The 24,272-nt window shown below is 41.0% G+C and overlaps 1 protein-coding gene across 1 annotated transcript; it reads right to left on the minus strand.

Annotated features, from left to right (window-relative positions):
- Positions 1-23,738, minus strand: LOC110386833 (PHD finger protein 12). Its single transcript, XM_038016311.2, has 14 exons — positions 23,067-23,738; positions 22,732-22,916; positions 20,272-20,418; positions 19,419-19,627; positions 19,094-19,221; positions 18,944-19,018; positions 8,860-8,993; positions 8,012-8,130; positions 7,731-7,885; positions 7,174-7,526; positions 6,881-7,087; positions 6,198-6,345; positions 3,852-4,024; positions 1-3,379 (listed from the first exon to the last, which is right to left on the minus strand). Exons 1-14 carry the CDS (start codon positions 23,112-23,114, stop codon positions 3,148-3,150), a joined length of 2,313 nt encoding a protein of 770 aa, XP_037872239.1. The 5' UTR covers positions 23,115-23,738; the 3' UTR covers positions 1-3,147.
- Between the last annotated feature and the right edge of the window lie 534 nt (positions 23,739-24,272).

The following is a 24,272-nucleotide window of genomic DNA, read 5'->3' on the forward strand; positions in this document are numbered from 1 at the left end:
TTAAGAAAAATGATTTATTAAAACAAATCAAATTTGGATATTAAACCTTACTGAATAAATTGAAAAAATACATTCAGAACTTATCGTCAACACAAAGAAATAGTACCACGGCCCGACCCACTCCGACCGACACGTCAACGACCGCATTGACTAATTAACTAAACGTGAGAGTTAACAGTAGGAAGGTTTTTTTTTATCGCTTAGATGTGTGGACGAGCTCACAGCCCACCTGATGTTAAGTGGTTACTGGAGCCCATAGACATCTACAACTTAAATGCCGCCACCCACTTTGAGACAAGATTTCTAAGGTCTCACTTGTAACAGTACAACGACTGCCAGATCTTTAAACCGATACGCATTACTGCTTCACGGCAGAAATAGGGGGGCAGTGTTACCTACCCGTGCGGACTCCAGAGGTCCTACCAGCAGGTACACGCGTGCGGGGGCGCCCCCGGGCTGGCGGCAGATTCCGCGGGGCTCTGCACTTGCTAGAGCAGATAGCACCGAAGTCCAATGATGGGCGTAACTACTTACTTTTGTATTCTAATTACCATTTAAATTACTTTGTGCAAGGAATTGAATACAACGTATTTTATTACAACATAACTAAATTACAACCTAACCTAATTAAATAGTATTCAATTACATCGTACATCGTAATGATGCACAAGGAACTGATAAAAGAGTAGCTATTTGCAAAAAATATCAGCCTAATAAAATACAAATAAAAGGCACGAGATTATTTACATCAAATGTGAGAACACATTTAAAACGAAAAACATATCGCAAAAGCAAAGGATCGAAAAATGTTCGTTCTTCAAGATCGTCGCTAGAACGGTCGCCGCGACTATCCAACGTACAAACTGAATTACGTAAATAGATGTTTGTACGACAGTTGATGTTTGGTCTGGACGTCAGAGAAGCTGCCCAGGTGAAACAGCCACTGAATGGATTCGCACAGTTTAAAGCACGTCTCAATGTCATTAGCATGTCAACGCTATATCGGCACTCATAGTTATAACAAAATTTACGAGATGTCACAAGAAATAATTTCTAGATATGGCCTAACCAGCATAAATATTGTGGCGCGTGTTACCGAAAGTGGCACCAATTATGTTTGGGCCTTTAAAAGTTTCTGAGTAAATCGCATGAATGTATCGCGAGCAAGGTCATGTATGACTCCGGTACCGATAGTACACATGACGAATTCACAAATTTAGATAACCTTTCTTCAACAATTGCCATTAAACTCAGGTGCGCTGCACACACGTTGAGTCCGTGTGTCACTGACGCAAATAAAATCCTAGAAAACCAGGAAACTGAATTATCGAAAATGCATGATCAAACAATAAAAAAATGTAACAACATTATAGAAAGCTGCAAATAGACCAAATTCGTCTGAAATTTTACAAAATTTTCTCGATCACACTTTTAATGGGCCAGTAGACGAGACGAAATAGCCTTTATGATGCCTTGAATAAAATCGTTACAATAAAAGATAAATCTGCAGCACTACATACACAGTGCTTTAAATAAAAAAACTCCACTTCGTGAGTTTCAATGTACGTACGTGAGTACCCGTCCTGTAGGGAGCCTGTCGCGGCAGACTGCGGCAATGCCCTCCTTGAAGATAAAGTAGACAAATGCAACTGCTGAAACAAGAGCCTATGAGTTTTGCAGCAGTTTGACTGAAACTTACCTAAAAAGTGAGCAAACCAGATCTTTTGAAATTTTCGGGATCACAAGCCGAAAATGCTGCTTTAGCTGCAATTTCACATCCTAAATATAAAAAGTTAAAATGCACCTCATTAATTGGTCAGTCAGAATGCTGTATAATGAAGAATTTACTAGTAAAAGAAATTATAAAGATTATGTCAAATTCTGTACCTGAGATACAGAAAGACCTTCAACGAGGTCTAGGGAAGACGATTATTTTGAAATAGATACAAGTTTGGATTCATACAACCAGAGCAATGAGCCAAGAACCAAAGCTCAACTTATAGTGACATTTTTTGACAGAAGACAGTAGAGAATTTCAAATATTAAAACCATAAAGAAGTTTTAGAAGAAGAAAGAAAAAAGTATTTTTAAAATTGAATGCCCTCTACCATCTTTTGAGTCTGTGAAATATGTGTTTACGTGCGCTACTGTGATTAATTGTCCGAAAGCCAACTGCCTGTCAGACGAAAAGTTTGGGAAAAAGAGTCGTATTAAAAGTTACGTTAAATTATAAATCAGCAAAATAATGTTTAACCTACCAGTGATTAAAAAAATGTAAAACGATACAGATGATTAAAAAAAATGTATATAAAATGTGGTTTATTTTTGTTTGTCAAAAAAATTATTAGTAGGACATTTTTTGTAAAGTTAACAACTAGCATAATAGATTAGTTATGTAGTTTAATTAGATCAACTTACAATCGAATTACTTTATAACTAATTACATTAAATACTCGCTGTAATTAGTTACTTATGTAACCTATTACAAAATATCTTAATTACATATTACAATTTTTTTTTATTGCTTAGATGGGTGGACGAGCTCACGGCCCACCTGGTGATGAGTGGTTAACGGCTCAGCCCATAGACATCTACAACGTAAATGCGCCACCCACCTTGCGATATAAGTTCTAAGGTCTCAGTATAGTTACAACAACTGCCCCACCCTTCAAACCGAAACGCATTACTGCTTCACGGCAGAAATAGGCGGGGTGGTGGTGGTACCTACCCGCACGGGCTCACAAGAGTTCCTACCACTAGTAATTACGCAAATTATAATTTTTCGGGTTTCATTTTTATTTACACGATGTTATTCCTTCACCGTGGAAGTCAACCGTGAACATTTGTTAAGTACGTATTCCATTGGAAAAATTGGTACCCGCCTGCGGGATTCGAACACCGGACGTGTTATCCCTTAGGCCACGACAACTTCTTCAATGTAACTTCTATTTTTTTATTTTACATTTTGCCCATCACTGCCGAAATCCCTAAATAAGCCCCATGAGCTCGTGAAGTCTAGCATCAACAATAGGTAGGCTAAATATATATATCCTTGAAGTTGGTGACCGGGCGGTGCTGGAGCACAGTCGAGCCGGTTCTGACAGCGTCCAATATTGTCAAGGGATAGACAAGCAGGCGCGGGGGCGGCTACAGCGCCGGGTCGGTGATGATCTGTTCGTAGGGGAAGGGCTTGGCGTCGGTGATGCTGAACACGTAGAGGCGACACCCGAACTGCAGCAGCGCGCCGTGCGGCACCAGCGCCGAGCCCTCCCACGCGCCCGCCGCCGCGCCCGCGCCCGCACCCGCCCCCGCCCCCGCGCCCGCGCCGCACGAGCACGCCGAGCACCACGACGTGGGCTCCGTGATGTCACCTTTTATCCTGTAACAATGCGTGAGATATATAACATGTTATGGATGACAGAACAGAGCGGTTGTCTTTTGTTACTAGCCTTTTTTTAAGCAATAAAAAAACAAACGTAACGGCAGTAGAAATGCAACCATTAAAGTGCTAGTTGTCCCTGGGCCCAGTGCCCCTTTTTTAGACCCCTTCTTACAAGGTCCCCTTCCCTAGGGGGCGTACGGGGTATGTTAGGCTGAATGATCCACAGATATTGGGAGCAGACCACGGATTTAAGAAATGGAATTTAGGGCCAATAACCACTAAACGATTCAGGTACACTCTTGACCAAGAGTCCGATCTCCCCCGAGGTCAGAACCTGGGCAGTCAACATTGCAGCCAGACGCGCGGCCTACCCCAAGGACGAAGCCATCGGCAGTCTAGGTACGGCAGCCGGTCAGTCGTAAATAACATGAATTTCAGTTATTATTAGACACAGAAAAAAATTTGGCACCTGTCGAGCGGGGAGTCCTTCTCTTTGACGACATCTCGAAGCGCGCGCGGCAGAGCGTCGTCCGCCGCGGGGGTGGGGGCGGGGGCGGCGGCGAGGGGGTCGCACGTGTACAGCACGCCGTTAACGCGACTGCCGAACTCGGAGTAGTTGATCAGCTCGAAGTGTCCGCTCACCTGTAAAACAACATGTGATGTTAATAAAAGCACAAGGCTTTATGAGTACCCATATTGAATTTCCAGTATATAGTCTTCCTTTTTTTTGAAGTGAAACTTCCTTATCGGCGTTGGAAAAAAATTTACCGTCACATTTTTCGGTTACGCGTCACATTTTTCCGTTACGCGCCATCTGTTTTGTATTCATGTCTATGATAATAAAATCCTTTTGTTTAAACTTTATCTAATTTAACTTTTTTGTATTCATGTCTATGATAATAAAATCCTTTTGTTTAAACTTTATCTAATTTAACTTTATTTAACCAATTTCTAGAAAGTTGCATGTAGATCATTTTTCGAAAAATAAGGCCATAAATAAGTTTCACTTCTTACGTGTGTACACTAGTACACGCACACATTTTTTTTTTTTAGATGGGCGGACTAGCTCACATCCAACCTGGTTTTGATTGGTTATCGGAGCGCATAGACATCTACAACGTAGCTGCCAGCCACCTTAAGACATGAGTTCTAAGGCCTCACTTGAAACAGTACAACGGCTGCCCCACCCTTCAAACCGAAATGCATTACTGCTTCACGGTAGAAATAGGCAGGGTGGTGGTAACTACCCGTGCGGACTCACAAGAGGTCCTATCACCAGTAATTACGCAAATTATAATTATGCGGGTTTGATTTTATATTACACGATGTTATTCCTTCACCGTGGAAGTCAATCGTGAACATTAGTTAAGTACGTATTTCATTACAAAAATTAGTACCCGCCGCGAGATTCGAACACCGGTGCATCGCTAGATACGTTTGATATAGTAACCGGCAAACTTCTTGAGCAAATGACCTTGACTGCGCAGAACCGAATTTTAGATCACTTTGGTGGTGAGGGTGAGGCGCGACGGCAGGGGAAATCGTATCGAGCGCGTTATTGGTAGATCAGTCGAACCTTGCGTCCCGCACCGCGCCCTCGTTCCGCTTGCTCCCAAAAGTACGCTTGCGTACAGTGAAAAGTCTATCGTTATTAATCGTTAATAAATTTTGTTATAATTGCTTGTTGACTTTGTTGCCATTGCTATTTGTTGAGTATTTGTTGATTTTTTATAAAAAATACACTATGCCGCGACAAACTTGTGTAGTACTTAAAAGAAAGGGTAGAAAATTTGTGTACGACGTATATTGCTTCATTATAAAACAGGGGAAGAATGATATGGAAAAATTAAAACAGACTTCGGAAGCAACAAAAACATCAGTGAGTACTGTTAGGTGTATTATTAACGAAGCTAAAGGCTCTGGCTTGCTCGCAGTGTTTCGGACTCCGGGTAAGAAAAGATCAGGGAAGAAGAAAGTTACCGGAATGGATAGTTTCGTTCAATCTGTAATAAAAAGATGTAATCATAATAACTACATAACAAGCAGCGAAACTCCGTACCGTAGAAAGGCTTCGAAGAATTTAAAGAAGATATAAATTTTAATGGCTCGGAATGAAGCTTACGACGAATTATGAAAGAGCTAGGCTTCAGATGGAAAAAAAGAACAGAAAATAATCGGAAGCTGGTAAATGAAAAAAGTAACATTCGATTACTACGAATCGAATATCTTCAAAAAATAATTAATTATAGACAAAAAAGAAGACCGAATCGACAGAGTTGTAAACTACGCCGATGAGCCCTATGTCGACTCATCACGATGATAGCGACTCGGGTGATGAAAACAGTGATGATGATGATGGTCAAGATTATGATAACGAAAAAAAAATTACAAATACCAGCTTCGCTTTAACTGAACCAAGACCTGGCAACAGCTCTAGTTTTGACTTAATAGAAGGAATATCTATTTTACCCCAAGATTAAATTATTACAATTATTAACCTATATGTTTTGTTGATGTTCTAATAAATATATAAATAAATACATATGTTGATTTTAATAATTTAATAGCATTATGACGCAGAGTAAGTAATGTTTTTGCACGTGAGTGTACCATGCGCAAACTTACCCCCACTACGTCAACAAATGCTCAAGAAATTTGCCGGTTATTATAAAGACGAAAATACGAAGATTTCTGACATCCAGGGCCGAGCGGGACGTGGAAGGGGGGCGCCGGTTGTGTTCGGCCAGGGAGATTTCTTCGTGCTGCGTAGAGTGGCGTCATTAATATTTGAACAAAAGCAAAGTATTTAACTGACCTCGTCCATGAATATAACGGCGTGGTTCCGGGAGACGCACCGGCAAAGGGCGGGGTCGAGTGTGACGTCACAGCCGCTGTCCGAGCCCACGGTCAGCGACGACAGCCGCATGGGCACCGGCCGGCCCAGGGAGTCGCCCGGCCCCGCGCTGTACACCACGAGCTTGTGTTACCACCACGGCGTCCCCACACACACTTCGGCGGTGTCAGAGCCGCGTTGAAATAACGAGCTTTGCATCAACATTAATGTTCGCACTGAAGCCCGGCTCTAGCTTCTGAACATTCAAAGATAGCTCCTTCAGAAAAGGGGCGACAGATGTCTACTCATGGTGGCTAGTGACTCCAATGAGTATGATATTTTAATTATTTTTTGCTTAATGTAGATGTATGTTGTATGTTATAATTCCTTGTATGGATGGACAAGCTTACGACCCGCCTCGTGTTAAAGGGTTACCGGAGCTCATCAACAACATAATGCCACCTTCCTCGAGATATAAGATCTAAGGCCTCAATTTTTACAGTACAACAGTTGCCCCACCCTTCAAACCAAAACGTATTACTACTTCGTGGCAGACACGGGTAGGGTGGTGGGATCTGCCCGTGCAGGCTATTGCATATTGGTTTTGTGCTGAAGTTCACTACTTGCGCGTGGACTTAACCGGTATCCGTGTCTCCTCACGTTACCTGTCCATAGAGTTGATAGCACAGAGTGTGGCCCGCACGCACGCGTCGGACAGGGCGCGCGCACGCGGCGGCGGCGGGGAGGGGGTGGCGCGGGGGGCGGCGCGGGGCGGCGGGCGGGGGGCGGGCGCGGCGCCCCACACGCTGCGGGCGATGCGCTCGCGGTCCGCCCGGGACAGCAGCTCCGACGGCAGCGACACGTGACGGAACCTGCCGGGGACGTGCTCGCTGTCATCACGCACGGGCGGCGGCGCACCGGTACAAAACAAACTTGTTAAATAGTGAGTGGGTCTCACCCGTGCGCGGCGAGCGCGCCCCGCGTGAGGTGCCTGGCCAGCGCGCGCGCCACGGCCCGGGAGAGCGGCACGTCGCGCCACCAGCCCGCGCACGCCTCGCCCGCCAGCACCTGCTGCAGCCGCTGCCAGGCGAGCAGCTTCACGAGTCTCTCGTCGAGCTTCTTGAGCTGCTCGTCGACGAGCGCCAGCAGCTGCTCCACGTGCTCGTCGGCGCGCAGCTGCACGCGGTCGGCGCGGGCTCGCCGGCCGAACCCCTTGTCCTCGGCGCCGGTGGCCTTCCGTCTCTTCACTGACGCCGTGTAGTACTCCAGGTCCGAGTCCGAGTAGTCCGACGAGCCCGGGCTCGCACTCGCCTGGGGCGGGACAGTGAATGTAATTAGACAATTAGATTATTTATTTTGCACTCTTTCGTTGGAACGAACAAAGTACTTTCGTTAATGTCGTCGTTCCGCCGGCCGGCTGCGACACCAGCGCCGGTGTGAATTAGCTCTACCAATTTAGTATAGTCATAGTGGAAATGATAGAAGTCTCCGAGTGCGGCGAGGTTGCGTGAGTACCTGCGCGGGGCGGGGCGCGGGGGAGTGCGGCGCGGCGGCGGGGCAGGGGGCGGCGCCGCTGTAGGACGGGCACTCCATGTTCATACAGATGGTGTGCTTCCGACACTCTTCGCCCTCACTCTCCAGTACACTCGATAATCCCAGATTCTTTAACACTGAAAAAATATTTTTCCATTGTCAGTTTATCTCCACCGGGACCAGCGAGCCATTTTGCATTCCTTTTTTAAGTTATAGTTCGTTATATATATAGTCATATATCGTTTATTTTATGGTCCACTCACCGTTCCGACAGCGCACGTGCTCCCTCCGCGCCGGCAGCAGGGGGGCGGGGCGCCGGTAGTGGCTGCGGACCATGGGCGGCACGCGCACGCGCCCGCGGACGTGGGCCGGGATCTTTATTCTAATCAACAACAACTGCTTATTGGTATCGTGCCTCTACTAGCTGGACGTGTGCCGCGCTACGACTCGGCTCTACTGTCCCGGCCGGAACCAACAGAATGTAAAAAATAATAATTCAATTGTTAGTTTGAAGTCGTCGTGGCCTAAAAGATAAGGCGTCCGGCGCATTTGTATCTAGCGATGCACCGGTGTTCGAATCCCGCGGGGTCTACCAATTTTTTCCATGGTGAAGTGTAGGTACATTGTGTAATAAAAATCAAACACGCAAAATTATAATTTACGTAATTGCTGATTGTAGAACCTCTTGTGAGTCCGCGCGGGTAGGTACCACCACCCCGCCTATTTCTGCCGTGAAGCAGTAATGCGGTTCGGATTGAAGGGTGGGACAGCCGTTGTACTATACTGTAAAACTGAGACTTTAGGACTCATGTCTCAAGGTGGGTGGCGGCATTTACGCTGTGGATGTCTATGGACTCCGAAATCCACTTAACACCTAGTGGCTCGTCCACACATTTAAGTAATAAAAATAAAATAAAAATAGTTCGAGTTGCTAATTATATGCGTTTTCAAAATTTTTAAACTATATATTATATTTTTATTACCATAAAGTTTCTTATCCGATAATATAGAATTCGACAGCGAAATTGCTGATCTTATGAGCCCTTCGCACTGGGGGCTTCTCGGGGCCGGATCAGAGAAGTGGGAGCCGGGGTCCGGAGCGGGCCCTCACCTGAACCTGGGGTTGGGGTTCCTCGCGCGGCGCAGGAAGTCTATCTTGATGGCGTGCTGGTCCACGGGCCCCGCGAACCGGTCCCACAGCGCCACCCGCTCCGTCGCCGAGATGGAGTTCACCAGCTTCCAGTCCTGGACACAAGCAGTACGCGCACTGAGCCACCGCGACACCAGCTCTTATTTCAAGATATTCAATTTCAATTCAATTTTTATTACAACGTAATTGTCGAGTGTCAAAATCTCTATCTCACCGACTGGCCCTCAGTGGCGTAGCTACCAAGGGGCTAGGCGGGGCAGTGCCCCGGGGCCCTCGAGCTCAGGGGGCCCTCGAATCCTTACCAGAAATCTCGATCGAACTGAACTTTTGGAAATTTCTCCATTTCCAAAATAAAGATGACAGGTTGCAACCCCACTTTAATCATGACAACTCCGTTGAGAGAAATTCAAAAGTTATGCCTAAGGAGTTCCCCTAACTTCTTTTTGTAGGTTGGCAGTGTTGTCAATTTAACGGATGTGCGTTTTATTATTCATAGATATGCGTTTTATTGTGAATTCGAGTTAAGATTTTTTTCGACAACGGTTAAAAAATTAATGCTGTATCAGGAGTAAGTAAGCTAATGTCAATAAACTTTTTTGTACTGGTCAATTTAGTGGTTCAATTTTATTTGATTTTACCACTCATATTGATGTCCGTTAAGTCAATAAATCGTGTCAAATCTATAGATTTGGGCTACAGCGCATTGTAATAGGTTGGGGGAAAAGTTTCATCGCATTTTTTAAGAAAATTCACAATATTTTTTAATATAGTTGTTTACATTTAACTAAAGTATGTAGGTACCATTTTGTTCGATAACTTTTTGCCATCTTGTAGGTAAGGACATGCCCCATTGCTATAGAAATTTTGGGGCTTGTGATCAAAATACCGCGACAATTGGTTTTGGCAGTCCTCTCGTGATGTTAACCTGACACTGCCTAAAGAATTCTGACGAGACCGAAACAGGTGGAAATCTGAAGGTGCAAGGTCAAGACTATACGGCGGATGCATTAACAACTCCCAGCCAAGCTCTCTTAATTTTTGCTGAGTGGCTAAAGATGTGTGAGGTCTAGCGTTATCATGATGAAAAACCACACCCCTTCTGTTGATTAATTCCAGCCGCTTTCTCTCAACTTCTTGCTTTAATCTCATCAGTTGTTCGCAGTAGAGTTCAGAATCGATGGTCCTGCCTGGTGGTAACAGTTCCTAATGAATAGTGCCCTTCCAATCCTACCATACACACAGCATCACCTTGTTGCGAGTTAACCCGTGTTTCGCCACAGTCTTCGAAGCCTGACCGGCCTTTGACCACGACCTTTCTCGCACGTTGTTGTCGTACGTGATCCACTTTTCATCACCAGTTATCAGCTTCTTCAAAAATGGTTGGGTTTCATTACGTCGTAATAAAGAATCACAAATGAGTACACTGTTCATTAGGTTTCTTTCAGTGAACTCGTGAGGTACCCAAATATTTTTGTGTACCCAGTTTTTTTTAAATGGGCCATAACTGTTTTGTGGTCAATTCCCAGTTCTTCAGCTACGTCGTAATTACTGATGTGCCGATCTTGCTCCACTTGCCAGGGCGGGGCAACCAGAGCGACGTGCATGTTTGACATAAAAATTTCCAGATTGAAAACGCTTAAACCAAATTTGTGCTACTCCCACAGATACTACAGATTTTTTCGCGGCTTGAGTTAGGCAATCGCCCGATGCCCGTATTTGCTGAATCCACATCGGATGACCCCGTGCGTCATAACAGAAACTGCACCATTGCAGATTTAGCAATAAGTTTACTTTAATAAATATATTGTAATTATAAATTAGTCTTGTAGTACATTCAAACGAATAAACATCGTTTTAATTAAATAAATTCTTTTTTTTATAATTAACTCGTTCGCCGTAACTTAACTGGCGCAGTCGGTAGGATCGCGACACTCGCCTTGAATATAACTCTTCAGGCTTGAGTGAACGGTATCAACCGTTATTTTCGCGAGCTCATACAACGAATCTACGAACGGCGACTATCATCAAGCGGGAGTTCCGGAGAATTGGGAGTCCTGCTGTACTACAAGGCCCGGTTGGAGATGCAAAGGACATTGGGGTGAGTGCAAGTTGTATTCCCAGTTTCCTGTGCTATATTTCCTGCCGTTATATCCTGAATGTTATGTGTGTTTGTGTATAGACTAAAATCGTTATAAACAAAGCACTACATACACTAGAGTAGGTGAATCTGATAGGTATTTTTTTTTTATATGCATATGTCAATGACACAGTTGTAATTCGCTTGGATAGCAATATTATAAAAAACAGGTACGTTTTATTGTTTGCTAAAATCGCGGATCATATAACGTTGCTGATAATTCATTTTCACGCTTTTGTCGTTCAGAATAAGCAGAGTACTAGCTAATAATCTTACGTAAAATATTATTACAAAGTTATTTAATTGTGAGTTTTATAGTTTTGTGTTGTATAGCTTATAAAGATGGCAATGGCAAACATCGAACTAGCAACTTTTAAGTTCATTTCTGAACTGTTACCTAAGTACGATGGTAACCCTAAAACATTGAACTATTTTATTAAAGAAGTAGAAAATGTTATATCATTATTGGATCAACCAGTTAGGGTACACCCCGCTCTTATTAGCTTAATTAAGAGTAAACTGAGCGATACTGCAATTTGTGCAATAGCTTCCGAGGGAAACGTGGATAGTTGGCAAGCTATTAAAACAGCACTAACGCGTAGATTAGGCGAACCACGCAACGAAATACAATTGATGCAAGAATTAATAAGGTTGCGTCGTAATAAGAACGAAGACGCAGAGTCATTTGGTAAACGTTTGCGAGAAATATTAGACACATTAAACGTGGTAGGTAGACACACAGATAAGTCATACTACGAAAATATGGTAACAGACCAATATGTAAGTCACTTAGACTTTCACGTATCTATTGGGGTGAGGATTTCAAAACCCTCGACTCTAGAAGCAGCTATAGTAACGGCTAGACAAGAGGAAGCCCGATTAGCTTTTAATAGATTTAATAATAGTTTTAGTTCACTAAATATACAGCATAAGCAAAAGGAAATAACTAAGTCTAACCAAATCTCTTACCCGGTAAGTAACCTTCCCCCGCGCAATAGTTGGAACCCGGAGCTAAAACCACAACGAGGGCCAACCATGCCGTCTTGGAGGAGTGGTCCGGCGTCAGGTAATGTGAGACCTAGCGGATCAGGTACCTTTAGGAATACAGGCAACTCTAGACCACAACTAAATGTACCTCGACAGCAAATTAACCCACCACAAAGAGTATCCGACGTCACTATGAGGTCAGTAAACAAGCCCGAAAAACCGCGCTTTGCACCGGAAGAAATGTTTTACACACAGCATAGCCAGGAGCAGTATTACCCTGACAGTTACGACCTATATTACAGTGGTGAGTACTATAACCATAATATGCAATACAGTGACCAAAACTACGAGTATATGCCAGATATGTCGGGAGAAGAATTAAATCAACAGGATTTTCTTCAGGACGAGGACCAATCGAACCTCAGCTGATAAAGATTGTTAACCTCAACCACCACGGCAAAGACCACCTCCCTTACATCGAATTACCGGAGTTTCAAGGTAAATTTTTATTAGATACTGGTGCCTCACGTTGTATGATATCACCCGATGTAATAGCCGGTACTAGTCTCGAACATTGCATCGAACGTGAGCCATTTACGGTAAAAACCGCGCATGCTACTACTCGTCACGAGCACGTCGCAATTTTACCTTTACCTTACCTGTTCAACACCGATATACACCACAAATTTTTATTGTTTGATTTTGACCCAAAATATAAGGGCCTTATTGGGATGGATTTGTTTAAAAAATTAGGTTGTAATATAGATTTCAAAAATAAAGTGTTGCGAACATTTAATACCGAAATACCAATATATTTCGACTATCCGGTAAAGCAAGTTAAAATAGAACCGAACTGCGAGAGGTTTATAACGGTTAAAACAAATTACACCGACGGTTATTATATATGTGACGATTTCACTTGGTCTAAAGGATTAAAGTCACCAGCCGCGATAGTGACAGTAAAAAACGGGACTTTCAGGACATCTATAATCAATTATAATGATACACAGCAAATAGTGAGTAACAATCGTATGTTAGCCCTAAGCCCACTACCGTCACAGTTGATAGAAAGAAGTCAGAAGTACGAAATTAATAAAATTGAGACGGAAACTGACATAGATAAAGAACTTTGTGAAAATTTAAAGAAAATTCGTACCAGCCACATGAACGAGGAAGAAAAACGGGAAATTACTAAAATCTGCTATCAGTACCGTGACATATTCTACTCGGAAAACATTCCTTTATCGTTTACCCATACAGTAAAACACGAATTAAGACTAACCGACGACACCCCCATCTTTGTACGAAGTTATAGACAGGCTCCCCAACAACGAACAGAGATACAAAAACAGGTCACCGGAGTAGAGTTCATCCATACTACCTGGAGCCACTGCGGTCATCCACAGTGCGTTTCCAGAGATCTTTTTTGCCACGTACCATCCGGCTATGGAATGAGCTCCCCTCCACGGTCTTTCCCGAGCGTTATGACATGTCCTTCTTCAAACGAGGCTTATGGAGAGTATTAAGCGGTAGGCAGCGGCTTGGCTCTGCCCCTGGCATTGCTGAAGTCCATGGGCGACGGTAACCACTCACCATCAGGTGGGCCGTATGCCCGTCTGCCTACAAAGGCAATAAAAAAAAAAAAAAAAAAAAAAAAAAAGGTAGATAGTCTATTAAAACAAGGAATCATTAGGGAAAGTATCTCCCCTTGGTCGTGCCCGGTACACATTGTTCCAAAAAAACCGGATGCATCAGGAAAAGTTAAATGGAGACTTGTTATTGACTATAGAAGGCTTAATGACAGAATTATAGAAAAAAAGTACCCCTTACCAAACATTAACGACATCCTTGACAGATTAGGGCGCGCACAATATTTCACGACCATAGATTTAGCAAGCGGCTACCATCAATTAGAAATGCACCCTAAAGACGTAGAGAAAACAGCGTTTACTACCGAAAGAGGCCACTATGAGTTCCTAAGAATGCCTTTCGGACTAAAAAATGCCCCGAGCACTTTCCAGCGTCTTATGGACCATATACTCCGAGGTATAGACAACGTATTTACGTACTTAGATGACGTCATAATAGCGGCGACGTCCCTACAAAACCACAATGAAAAACTGAAATTAGTATTTCAGCGATTCAAAATGCATAATTTGAAAGTTCAGTTAGACAAATCAGAATTTCTACAGAAGCACGTTAACTTTCTAGGACATGAATTGACTGACCAAGGACTAAATCCTAACAAGGACAAAATTAAAGCAGTATTAAATTTCCCTATACCACAAACGCAAAAAGACATAAAAGCTTTCTTAGGACTAGTCGGGTACTATAGGAAGTTTATTAAGGACTTTGCGAAGTTGACGAAACCTTTAACAGCATGTCTAAAAAAGAACGCAAAGGCTGAACATACAAACGAATTTTTAGACGCAGTTGATAAATGCAAACAAATTCTAACAAACGCCCCAATCCTGCAATACCCTGACTTCGACAAACCGTTTATTTTAACGACAGACGCATCTGACTTCGCTTTAGGAGCAGTACTTTCCCAAGGCAATGTGGGCTCAGATAAACCAGTAGCCTATGCCTCAAGGACATTATCAGATACTGAGATCCGTTACTCTACCATAGAGAAAGAACTGTTAGGGATAGTATGGGCAATTAAGTATTTTAGACCTTACTTATATGGCCGTAAATTTACAATTTATACGGACCATAGACCCCTTACATGGTTAATGAGTCTAAAGGACCCTAACTCTAAATTAACACGATGGAAACTAAAGTTGGCAGAGTATGATTACAAAGTTGTTTATAAAAAGGGCAAACAAAACACTAACGCAGATGCACTATCCCGAGCAAAAATTTTTCATAATAGTATAGATTCTCTAGCTGTTAATGTTGATGACAATAGTGACGACAACATAATAAATAGAATATTCGAAAACGCCCGTAGACAGGCAGAGATAGAAACTAATGACCCGAATAACCAAGACAATGAACGTAACAATACTGACAATAACGATCAACCTTATAACAACAATGACGTAGAAATGACCAGTATCTATCCCTCTCAAATTGACGAAGAGACAGACACAAGGAGTGCAACAACAGTCGACCCCGATCAATTAGTTTCTACAAATCATACCCAACCTGATAATGAAAATAACGGTATCCCTATAATATCCGACGCTATTGATAGACAGTTGAGACAATTTTACGTTAGGTCCACACCAGGTTCTACATACAGAGTAGAGGACAGATCAACAAACTCTATGACAGTTATTAAGGATGTTTTCATCCCAGTAAATAACACTGAATCAGAAATTATCAAATTTTTAAAGGAACACACAATAGCTGACCGTGTTTTTCATTGCTATTTTTACGACGAAAATCTATACTTAGCCTTTTCAAGAGTGTATACTACGATATTTAATGACAGAGGACCTAAATTAATAAGATGTACTTCGCGGGTCACACTTGTTGAAAATAGAACTGAACAACAAGAACTCATTAAGCGATATCACGAAGGTAAATCATCGCATCGCGGTATCCAAGAGACCTTTAAGCATCTGCATAGGAATTATCACTGGCCTAATATGTTATTGACAGTTCAAAGGTTCATTAATCAATGCGACCTTTGCCTAAAAGCCAAATATGAAAGAAATCCCTTAAAACCTCCATTGATTATAACAGAGACACCTACGAAGCCATTTCAACACTTGTTCATGGATCTCTATAGTACTGGAGGTGCAACGTTTTTAACAATTATCGACAATTTCTCTAAATTTGCCCAGGCGGTACCTCTGAATGCTTCTAGTAGTGTTCACATCGCAGAAGCTCTATTACAAGTATTTTCTGTACTAGGACTACCTCTTAAAATCACCACAGACTCAGATACAAAGTTCGATAATGACGTCATAAAAGAGATATGTGCTTCGCATGATATCCACATTCACTTCACGACGCCTTACAACCCAAACTCTAACTCACCCATTGAACGATTTCATTCAACCATCGCAGAAATAATAAGAATTCAAAGAATGACAAATAAAGACGACCCCATACAATTGATCATGAAATACGCTATCATCGCCTATAACAACGCTATTCATTCTACTACAGGCTATACACCACGTGAGCTTTTATTCGGTCATACGGCATCCCGAAATCCATTAGAGCTATATTATCCTAAAGAATTTTATCAAGATTATGTCCTCAATCACCGCAAGAATGCAGAAGCAGTACAGGAATGTATAGCAGCCCACGTGTCTAAGAACAAAGAGCAGGTAATAGAAAAGAGAAACCAGGCAGCGGAAACAATCACGTTTAAGGTAGGTGAAACCGTTTACAAACAGGTCGCCAAAACCACCAGGAGCGACAAGACAAAACCAGTATTTAAAGGTCCGTATAAAATCATTCATTTACACCCTAATAATGTCGCAGAAATTATAGGGCACCACCCAAATTCTAAATCGATTCGAGTTCATTTCAAACTCTTACGTAGACCACATCTTGTTCCAGGACCCTCATCGCAGGAGCCTTCGTGCTCTACACAGCCGCCGACTTGACCCTTAATCCTATAGACAATACTAATGGCATCCTTTTGTTAAAACAAGGACAAATTTTGAAGCAGATAGACACTTTTAGTCTGGCCTGCGTATATAACGTATCGTATTTACATGAAACAACCTTAAAGCTTATGTCTTTATATGCCAGTACTAAAGCTGCTGAAGGTAACGAAGAGTTGCATAGAGCATATAAGGATCAAATAGAAAATAGTTTACATTTAATAGGGAAGAAGTTAGCATTTATTGCACCGCACCATAGATTTAGACGTGGCTCAATTAACGGTTTAGGTTCAGTAGTTAAAACTATTACAGGTAATCTGGATTATGAAGACGCTATTAAGTTTGAAAATGAATTATCTAATCTACGTAATTCAGTCCATAATATTAACACATCTCAAAAACAAACTTTATTCATAGCAAAGCACGCAGTTGAAGAATTTAGTAAACAGATCAAGTTATTAGACGAAAATCAGAAAAAGATAGGTTCAATGTTAAAAAACGCCACTTTAAGTAATAACGTAGTAATAAGCAGATTGCACTTTTTAGATTTATATATCCAAATATATTTTAGTTTGCAATTACTCTTAGATAAATTAGTTATATTAGAAGACGCCATGACCTTTGCACAACTAGAAGTAATGCATCCTAGCATTATAGCTCCACACAGTCTTATAAGTGAAATAACAGCTATTCAAAAACTTTACCAATTTAGACCCGTTGATAGAATAAGTATTAAAAATATTCATAGTATAGAGAGCTCTATTAGCGTAAAAGCGTATAGCACAAACGACGCACTAACATTCATACTAGATATCCCTTCCATAGATGAAAACCTTTATGACCTTATCCATCTATACTCCATACCAGATAAACAAAACCTCACCATTATTCCTAAATCCAAATACCTAGCACTGGGAACCAACGAGTAATCATACCTGGAGGAAGATTGCAAGAAGATCACACAAGACGTCCAACTTTGCACATCGCTGAACACCCAACCTGTGGAGAACTCTGAAGACTGCATAGTAACTCTTATAAAACACGAGAGCACAAACTGCACCCGTGCCAGGATGAATCTGAAACAAGGCAAGGTCCAGAGACTAGAAGACAACAAATGGCTTATCATCTTGAAAGACGAACAAATCCTGAAATCTCGCTGCGGAAGGAAATCTGACTATAAAAAGATGTCAGGAATATACATCGCCAGCATTACAAGCGATTGTCAAGTGGAAATATTCAACCGAACACTGAAGACAAACACGGACACTATTACAGCTGATGAAATCGTACCCATTCCCAGCGAAACCACTATTCTAGAAGGGAATATTCGCTATAACCTACAACTGAAAGATATATCTCTGGATAGCATCCACGAACTGATGGACCGGGTCGAAAACATTCAACAACCTATCATCGACTGGCAGACTATGATGACTACCCCAAGTTGGTCAACACTGGGACTCTACCTCATTCTGATAGCAATAATCATCTGGAAGCTGTGGCAGTGGAGACAGCGACGACTACAATCAAAGAACGAGAGCCCCGAGAACACTAGCACCGAGGACGCTGCTGGAAGCTGCGGGACGCGCTTCTATCTTAAGGAGGGAGGAGTTAGGCAATCGCCCGATGCCCGTATTTGCTGAATCCACATCGGATGACCCCGTGCGTCATAACAGAAACTGCACCATTGCAGATTTAGCAATAAGTTTACTTTAATAAATATATTGTAATTATAAATTAGTCTTGTAGTACATTCAAACGAATAAACATCGTTTTAATTAAATAAATTCTTTTTTTTATAATTAACTCGTTCGCCGTAACTTAACTCTTGCCCTGCATTTTTACCTTTTTTGTAGTAAAATTTTAAAAGGTATCGAATTAATTTCTTCATAAGATTCACTCATCTTGACAGAAAGACATTCTTGACATTCTTGACGAAAAATAAATAACAGTCACACGTTTTCCTAATATGAATTTGGAATTATCTTCTTTAAAATTTTAACTTTTAATGATGCCAAAACCAACCATATACAAATAGTATATCCAAACAGATTTTATTACAAGTTCATACATACTATAAAGCAAAAAGACTTTTTCCTCAACCTATTATATTGTTACTGTTTAATATTTTTACTACCTGCCCTGCAGTGCAAAAAAATAGCTTAAGTAGCTTAGCATTTTTAAAGTATTTGTATATTTCATATTTTTATTTGATAAAACCTAATCAGTTTACATAACAGTGGGGCCCCATTTTTTAATTTGCCCCAGGGCCCTTTTTTACCTAGCTACGCCAGTGCTGGCCCTGTCATCGTTGCGTCTCGAACATTCAAGACATTATTAGCAATGTACTTACGATATATTGTTCAACGTGGTTCGGACACATCCAGCGCCCCGTGGGCAGCGCAGTCAGCGGCGGCTCCAGGCAGTCCTGGACACACAAACGTTAGGTCCGGTTAGAGCTCCCCGCACCGCCCCCCGCGCCCCCGCGCCCCCGCCCTCCTACCTGGTGGTACAGCAGCGGGCAGTAGTCGCAGCGCAGCAGCGGCGCGACGCGGCAGGATGCGCCGCACACGAAGCACTCGCCGCCCGCCGCCCCCGCCCCCGCCCCCGCCCCCGCCTCGCCCGCGCCTTCTGTGGGTACAACGGAGGGGAAAGAGTTTTTAAACAGAAACCAGCATTTAAATACGAGTTTATCCAATGGTTTACAAGTGAAGTAAATTGTCCCTTCGAAATAAGGTCTCTCTATAAAACGATCGTGACGTATATATGATGTATACGAGTATATATCACAAAGTTCACACGTTCAATAGTAAGACTAATTACCTTACCTTTTTCAGTACCGGGAAATATACACGGTATTCTTAATTCTCGGGGCAGTTCAAACTGCCTTGGGTTCATTATCTTGGCAGCTTTAACCAGCACTTCCATCGGAGATAGCTCTTTCTCCGCTTCAGCCTGCCTCTCTGTCTCCTTCTTGACCTCATCGTCGTCCTCTTTACTTTTCTTTTTGGAATTCGTCCGATTATTTCGCAGGGATCTATTAATTGTAAATGAAAATTTATTTTATGGAGACACTATACATTCTCTTAACAAGGACACATTGATGGACGAACAGAATGCTGGTCCAAACAAAGAAAGGGAAATGCAAATGTTTTTTTAGAGTACATCAAAGTTAAATCTTTCAAAAGTGCATAATAAAATATAATAGATAAATTGAAATTTCTTTTACAACTATATTTTTATTGTAATTTATGTCTAAACTATTTTCCTTTCTAATATTATTGTTATTAAATATTACATTTAAATGCTATAATTTATTATTTTTTCAACTAAAATATTTTTACATTTTACAGTTCATTTAGTAAATGATTCTCCTATTTTATAAAACTTGTTTTGGTAGCTATTAACGAGCAATGGGCCGTGAGCTCTGTCATTCGAAATTAGATTTAAATAAGCCAAATTTTAGTTCAATCTTACGTTTATTCGTTTATTTTATTAGGAACATTAAAATAACAAACAAAAGATTGAAGGTAGTTTCAATGTCCAAGTCTCACCACAAACTTAGTTAATAACTACATATTAGCAGTTCATCAGTGTTATTTTAAAATAGTATCCTCTGCTTCATTCACTCAATTAAAACAAATTTAATGAGATCACAGTCCAGCTGCTCTGGCACCTTACCTAGTCTTCTTCTCCCCGTCAGATTTGTCAGCAGGAGACTGAGCACGACTGCTACGTGAACTTGACGGTTTGTTCTCATCAGCTGCATGGCACTCACGACACAACCACAAGCCAGCTGGGATGTCAGTTTCGTCCAGAGGTGGATCACTAAAGATTACAGAAGTCATAGAAAGCTTGGCCAAGATTAACTAAAGGTTGCCAAAAAATAGTAGGATCCTGTTATTACAGGAGGACCAAAATAATATTGCAAAAGATGTTCCATATTTCCAGATTACACAAAAGGTGTTCGATGTTTCCAGATTACAAAAAACTGTGCTCTTTTTATGAGTTCTCTTCTCTTTCAATATTCAGTATTTTCCGTGTGTTAAATTACATACTTAACTGAAACAATTACTAAATTTTTTTTATCTAAAAGTGTCTTCAATAAAATTTTCAACAAAACTTTCTTTTTATAATTATTATATTTTAAGCCACCTAATATAATTGTAGTACCGTTTTCGGGCAATTTCATGGACTAGTTTCAATTTTAACAACATCACCTCACAGCTACCATGAAGTATTATTTCATGTACTTATTATTTTATAACAGTCATGTCTCTAAGCATTAACAATGCCCGTTAAGCCAATACATTTCTCAAAATATGACCGAATTTGTGATATGATAGAATAAATAAAATTATTCATTATTTTTTATAGATGGATGAGCTTACGGCCTTCCTGTTGTTAAGTGATTTCCAGAGCCCACTGACATCTACAACGTAAATACCCACCCTGAGACACAAGTTCTAAGGTCTCAGTTTTTACAGTAACACAGCTGTCCCACCCTTTAAATTAAAATGCATTACTGCTTTATGGCAGAAATAAACAGGGTGGTGGTCCCTTATCATGTGGACTAACTAGATGTCCTGTCTCCAGTAATAAGGTAAAATATAATTTGCAGGTTTGATTTTTATTACACTTTTTCCTACCTAAGCTGATAGCCTTTAGAGGCTATATCAGCGTAACCTTAACTAGTAGGTGAGCTCACGGGGCTCAAACCTGACGAAGTTGGTAACACGAACCCTAGCAAGAGCCGTGCTTCGCAGATTCTACCACCGAATCGGAAGCGCGACCCACTGAGAAGATCCGGCGAGAAACTCAGTGGGCTGTGTCTGAGGGTTAATTTACTCGTCGAGACCTTCGTCGCAAGTGACGGGTTGGACGAGAACGGTGACCGGTGTTTGAAGTACCTAAAAGCACCGTTAGTGGATCGGGAGGATCCGAGATGACGTCTTTTATTACACAATGTTATCCCTTCACTATGGAAGTAAATTGTGACCATTTGTTAAGTACATATTATATATATATATATATTTTTTTTTTATTGCTTAGATGTGTGGACGAGCTCACAGCCCACCTGGTGTTAAGTGGTTACTGGAGCCCATAGACATCTACAACGTAAATGCGCCACACACCTTGAGATATAGTTCTAAGGTCTCAGTATAGTCACAACAGCTGTCCCACCCTTCAAACCGAAACGCATTACTGCTTCACGGCAGAAATAGGCGGGGCGGTGGTACCTACCCGTGCGGACTCACAAGAGGTCCTACTACCAGTAATTACGCAAATTATAATTTTGCGGGTTTGATTTTTATTGCACGATGTTATTCCTTCACCGTGGAAGTCAATTGTGAACATTTGTTAAGTACGCATTTCATTAGAAAAATTGGTAGGTACCCGCCTGCGGGATTCGAACACTGGTGCATCGCTCGATACGAATGCACCGGACGTCTTATCCTTTAGGCCACAACGACTTACTATACTTACTATAAATCAATACCTGCCTACAGGATCTGAACATCATTGCATTACTTGATACAAATGCACCGGATGCTTTATCCTTTAGGCCATAACAACAACAACTTGATTTGAGATATTTATGAGCTAGAGCTCCTACAAAGAAAAACATATCGACGCTTGAAAGGCAAAAGTGACTAAGCAACAATAACTGATTTGTACATAAATGATAGGCAATAAACATATTCGATGCGCAAAAAAAATATATTTCTAGGTCTATTAAAATCACTTCAATCCTACAGCTACTAGCTAGATTCTACTACAGCTGGATTCGTTAAAATAAATTTTGTTTTCAGGTATTTCAACTTTAAATTAGTCTACTGTACAGTTCACACATTGTCGCTTAGTCATGTTTGCCTTTCAAGCATCGATATGTAACTTTTGTTTCAATCAGAAAAGCTCCTGCCATGCTAATCTAGTAGGCACCTACTACCTAGTCAGTACTTTTGGCACCTTTGATATAATAGACACTAAAGCACTTAGTTATTACACACCTATACACCATTACACCTATATCCACACCTTCATTACCATTAATACTACAAAACATTTCCTAATGGGTCGCAGTCCCAGGAGGCCTTTTGTCCAACTACTATAAGTGTAAGATGAGATTTAATCACATACTAGCAACCAAGATGGAAGCTTGCTGGACATCGGTCGCAACAGATAAGATCTCCGCCTTCACCGCAAGCGTCGCACGAATCGTGGTTATGACCCTTTCCAGGCCTCTTGTAATATGGATGCTGAGGCTTCTTAGGCTTCGGGACGTTCAAATCCTCATCCGGAGGCTTAATTAGGGCCTTTATTAACTAAAACATTAACAACATTATTAAAAACATCGCTATTTATTTTAAAATAGAAACAAATGCAGCAACATCCATATAAAATGGCGCCGTAGATCAAAAATTGCTGGGCGTTATACTATTTATTGGTGGAATTCGTTGTTAAATTCAACTTACCGGCATAAGACCTCCCGATGTATCCATATCATAGCTAACATTAGACATTTTTTCAATCAAAAACCTTCTAAGGAAACTACACAGGAATCACAAAACTCGAATACAAATAAAACAATGTACCTAAGGCTTTAGTGAAATTACACCAAAATCTTGAATGATTTCGATTCCGACACAAACTCAAATATTGTGAAGTTGTCAACAGAATTTGGTATTGAAATAGTTTATATGGCTCTTGGTAACTTAAGATCTTTAAGACGAAGGAGATAGTTTTCAGGTACTCTCAGTTAATAAAAAATTTAAATCGATTCGAGTACATACATAACCTATAAGTTACGTTGGCTTTTATCAACTATAACAATTATCAATCAACAAATCTATGGGTAGCGTATGTAGATGATATGGAGTTATGGAGGGTAGAACCGTCTGTGTGTGAAAAACTGTCCGTTAAAATCTGCTAAATAAGGGTGGCGCTACAATAGCAACCGGGTAAATTTAAAAAAAGGGGCTGAAAGTTATTAGAATAAAATAGAGTAATAAAAAAGGACGAAAAAACTGTCAGCACTACAAAATCACAAAAAGTATATTATTTAAAGCTGATAAGAAAATGCAATCGATGTCTCCACGTTTTATCACAGCAATAATTTTTAGGTTTTATTGACGAAATTAATTTGGATTATGTAAACCTGTAAGGTATTGTATATTACACTGTCATTAATTACTCTAGTAATTCAATCACTTAACAACTGCTCAATTCATATCATTCCCCTGTGCTTATGCTAGCGCCATTCTGGAGGATTTTTGAGCTGTTATTTAGTGCTGAAAGTGGGACACTTTTTCAAGCTTCTCCCATACATAATATTATTTTATGAGACTGTTTCCCGGCTCAGTGAATTTGGACCCCTTTTTATTTTCGGATTTTTTTATTTTTAATTATTTGTCCGTCGTTTGTTCGTTAATGTTCGAGTATAAAAATTGTTTGATCGTCTTTTATTCATTTATAATTAATTAAACAAATGATCACCCTTAAGTGGGCTCCCTTTACTAGATATCTTTATTTTTATTGCTTAGATTAATTCATTTTGATCAATTATCGTTTGTTCAACATTTATTGGTGATTGTTAGATCATAAAAACAATTAAATTCCCAATTATCAATTATTTTATATCTAATAAGCAAGCCATCACCTCACGCCTACATTGCGCATGC

This window comes from Bombyx mori, chromosome 16 (genome assembly GCF_030269925.1).
Source record: "Bombyx mori chromosome 16, ASM3026992v2".
In the NCBI taxonomy this organism is placed as follows: Eukaryota; Metazoa; Arthropoda; class Insecta; order Lepidoptera; family Bombycidae; genus Bombyx; species Bombyx mori.

What these genes read in the sequence shown, in the direction of transcription:
- LOC110386833 (XM_038016311.2), bottom strand. Translation starts at nt 23,114, where the DNA reads ATGTCTAATGTTAGCTATGATATGGATACATCGGGAGGTCTTATGCCG. An exon ending in CATCGGGAGGTCTTATGCCG is followed by an intron (nt 22,917 to 23,066) that starts GTAAGTTGAATT and finishes TTAATGTTTTAG; the next exon opens with TTAATAAAGGCCCTAATTAA. An exon ending in GGCGCGCTCGCCGCGCACGG is followed by an intron (nt 7,088 to 7,173) that starts GTGAGACCCACT and finishes CGTCCCCGGCAG; the next exon opens with GTTCCGTCACGTGTCGCTGC.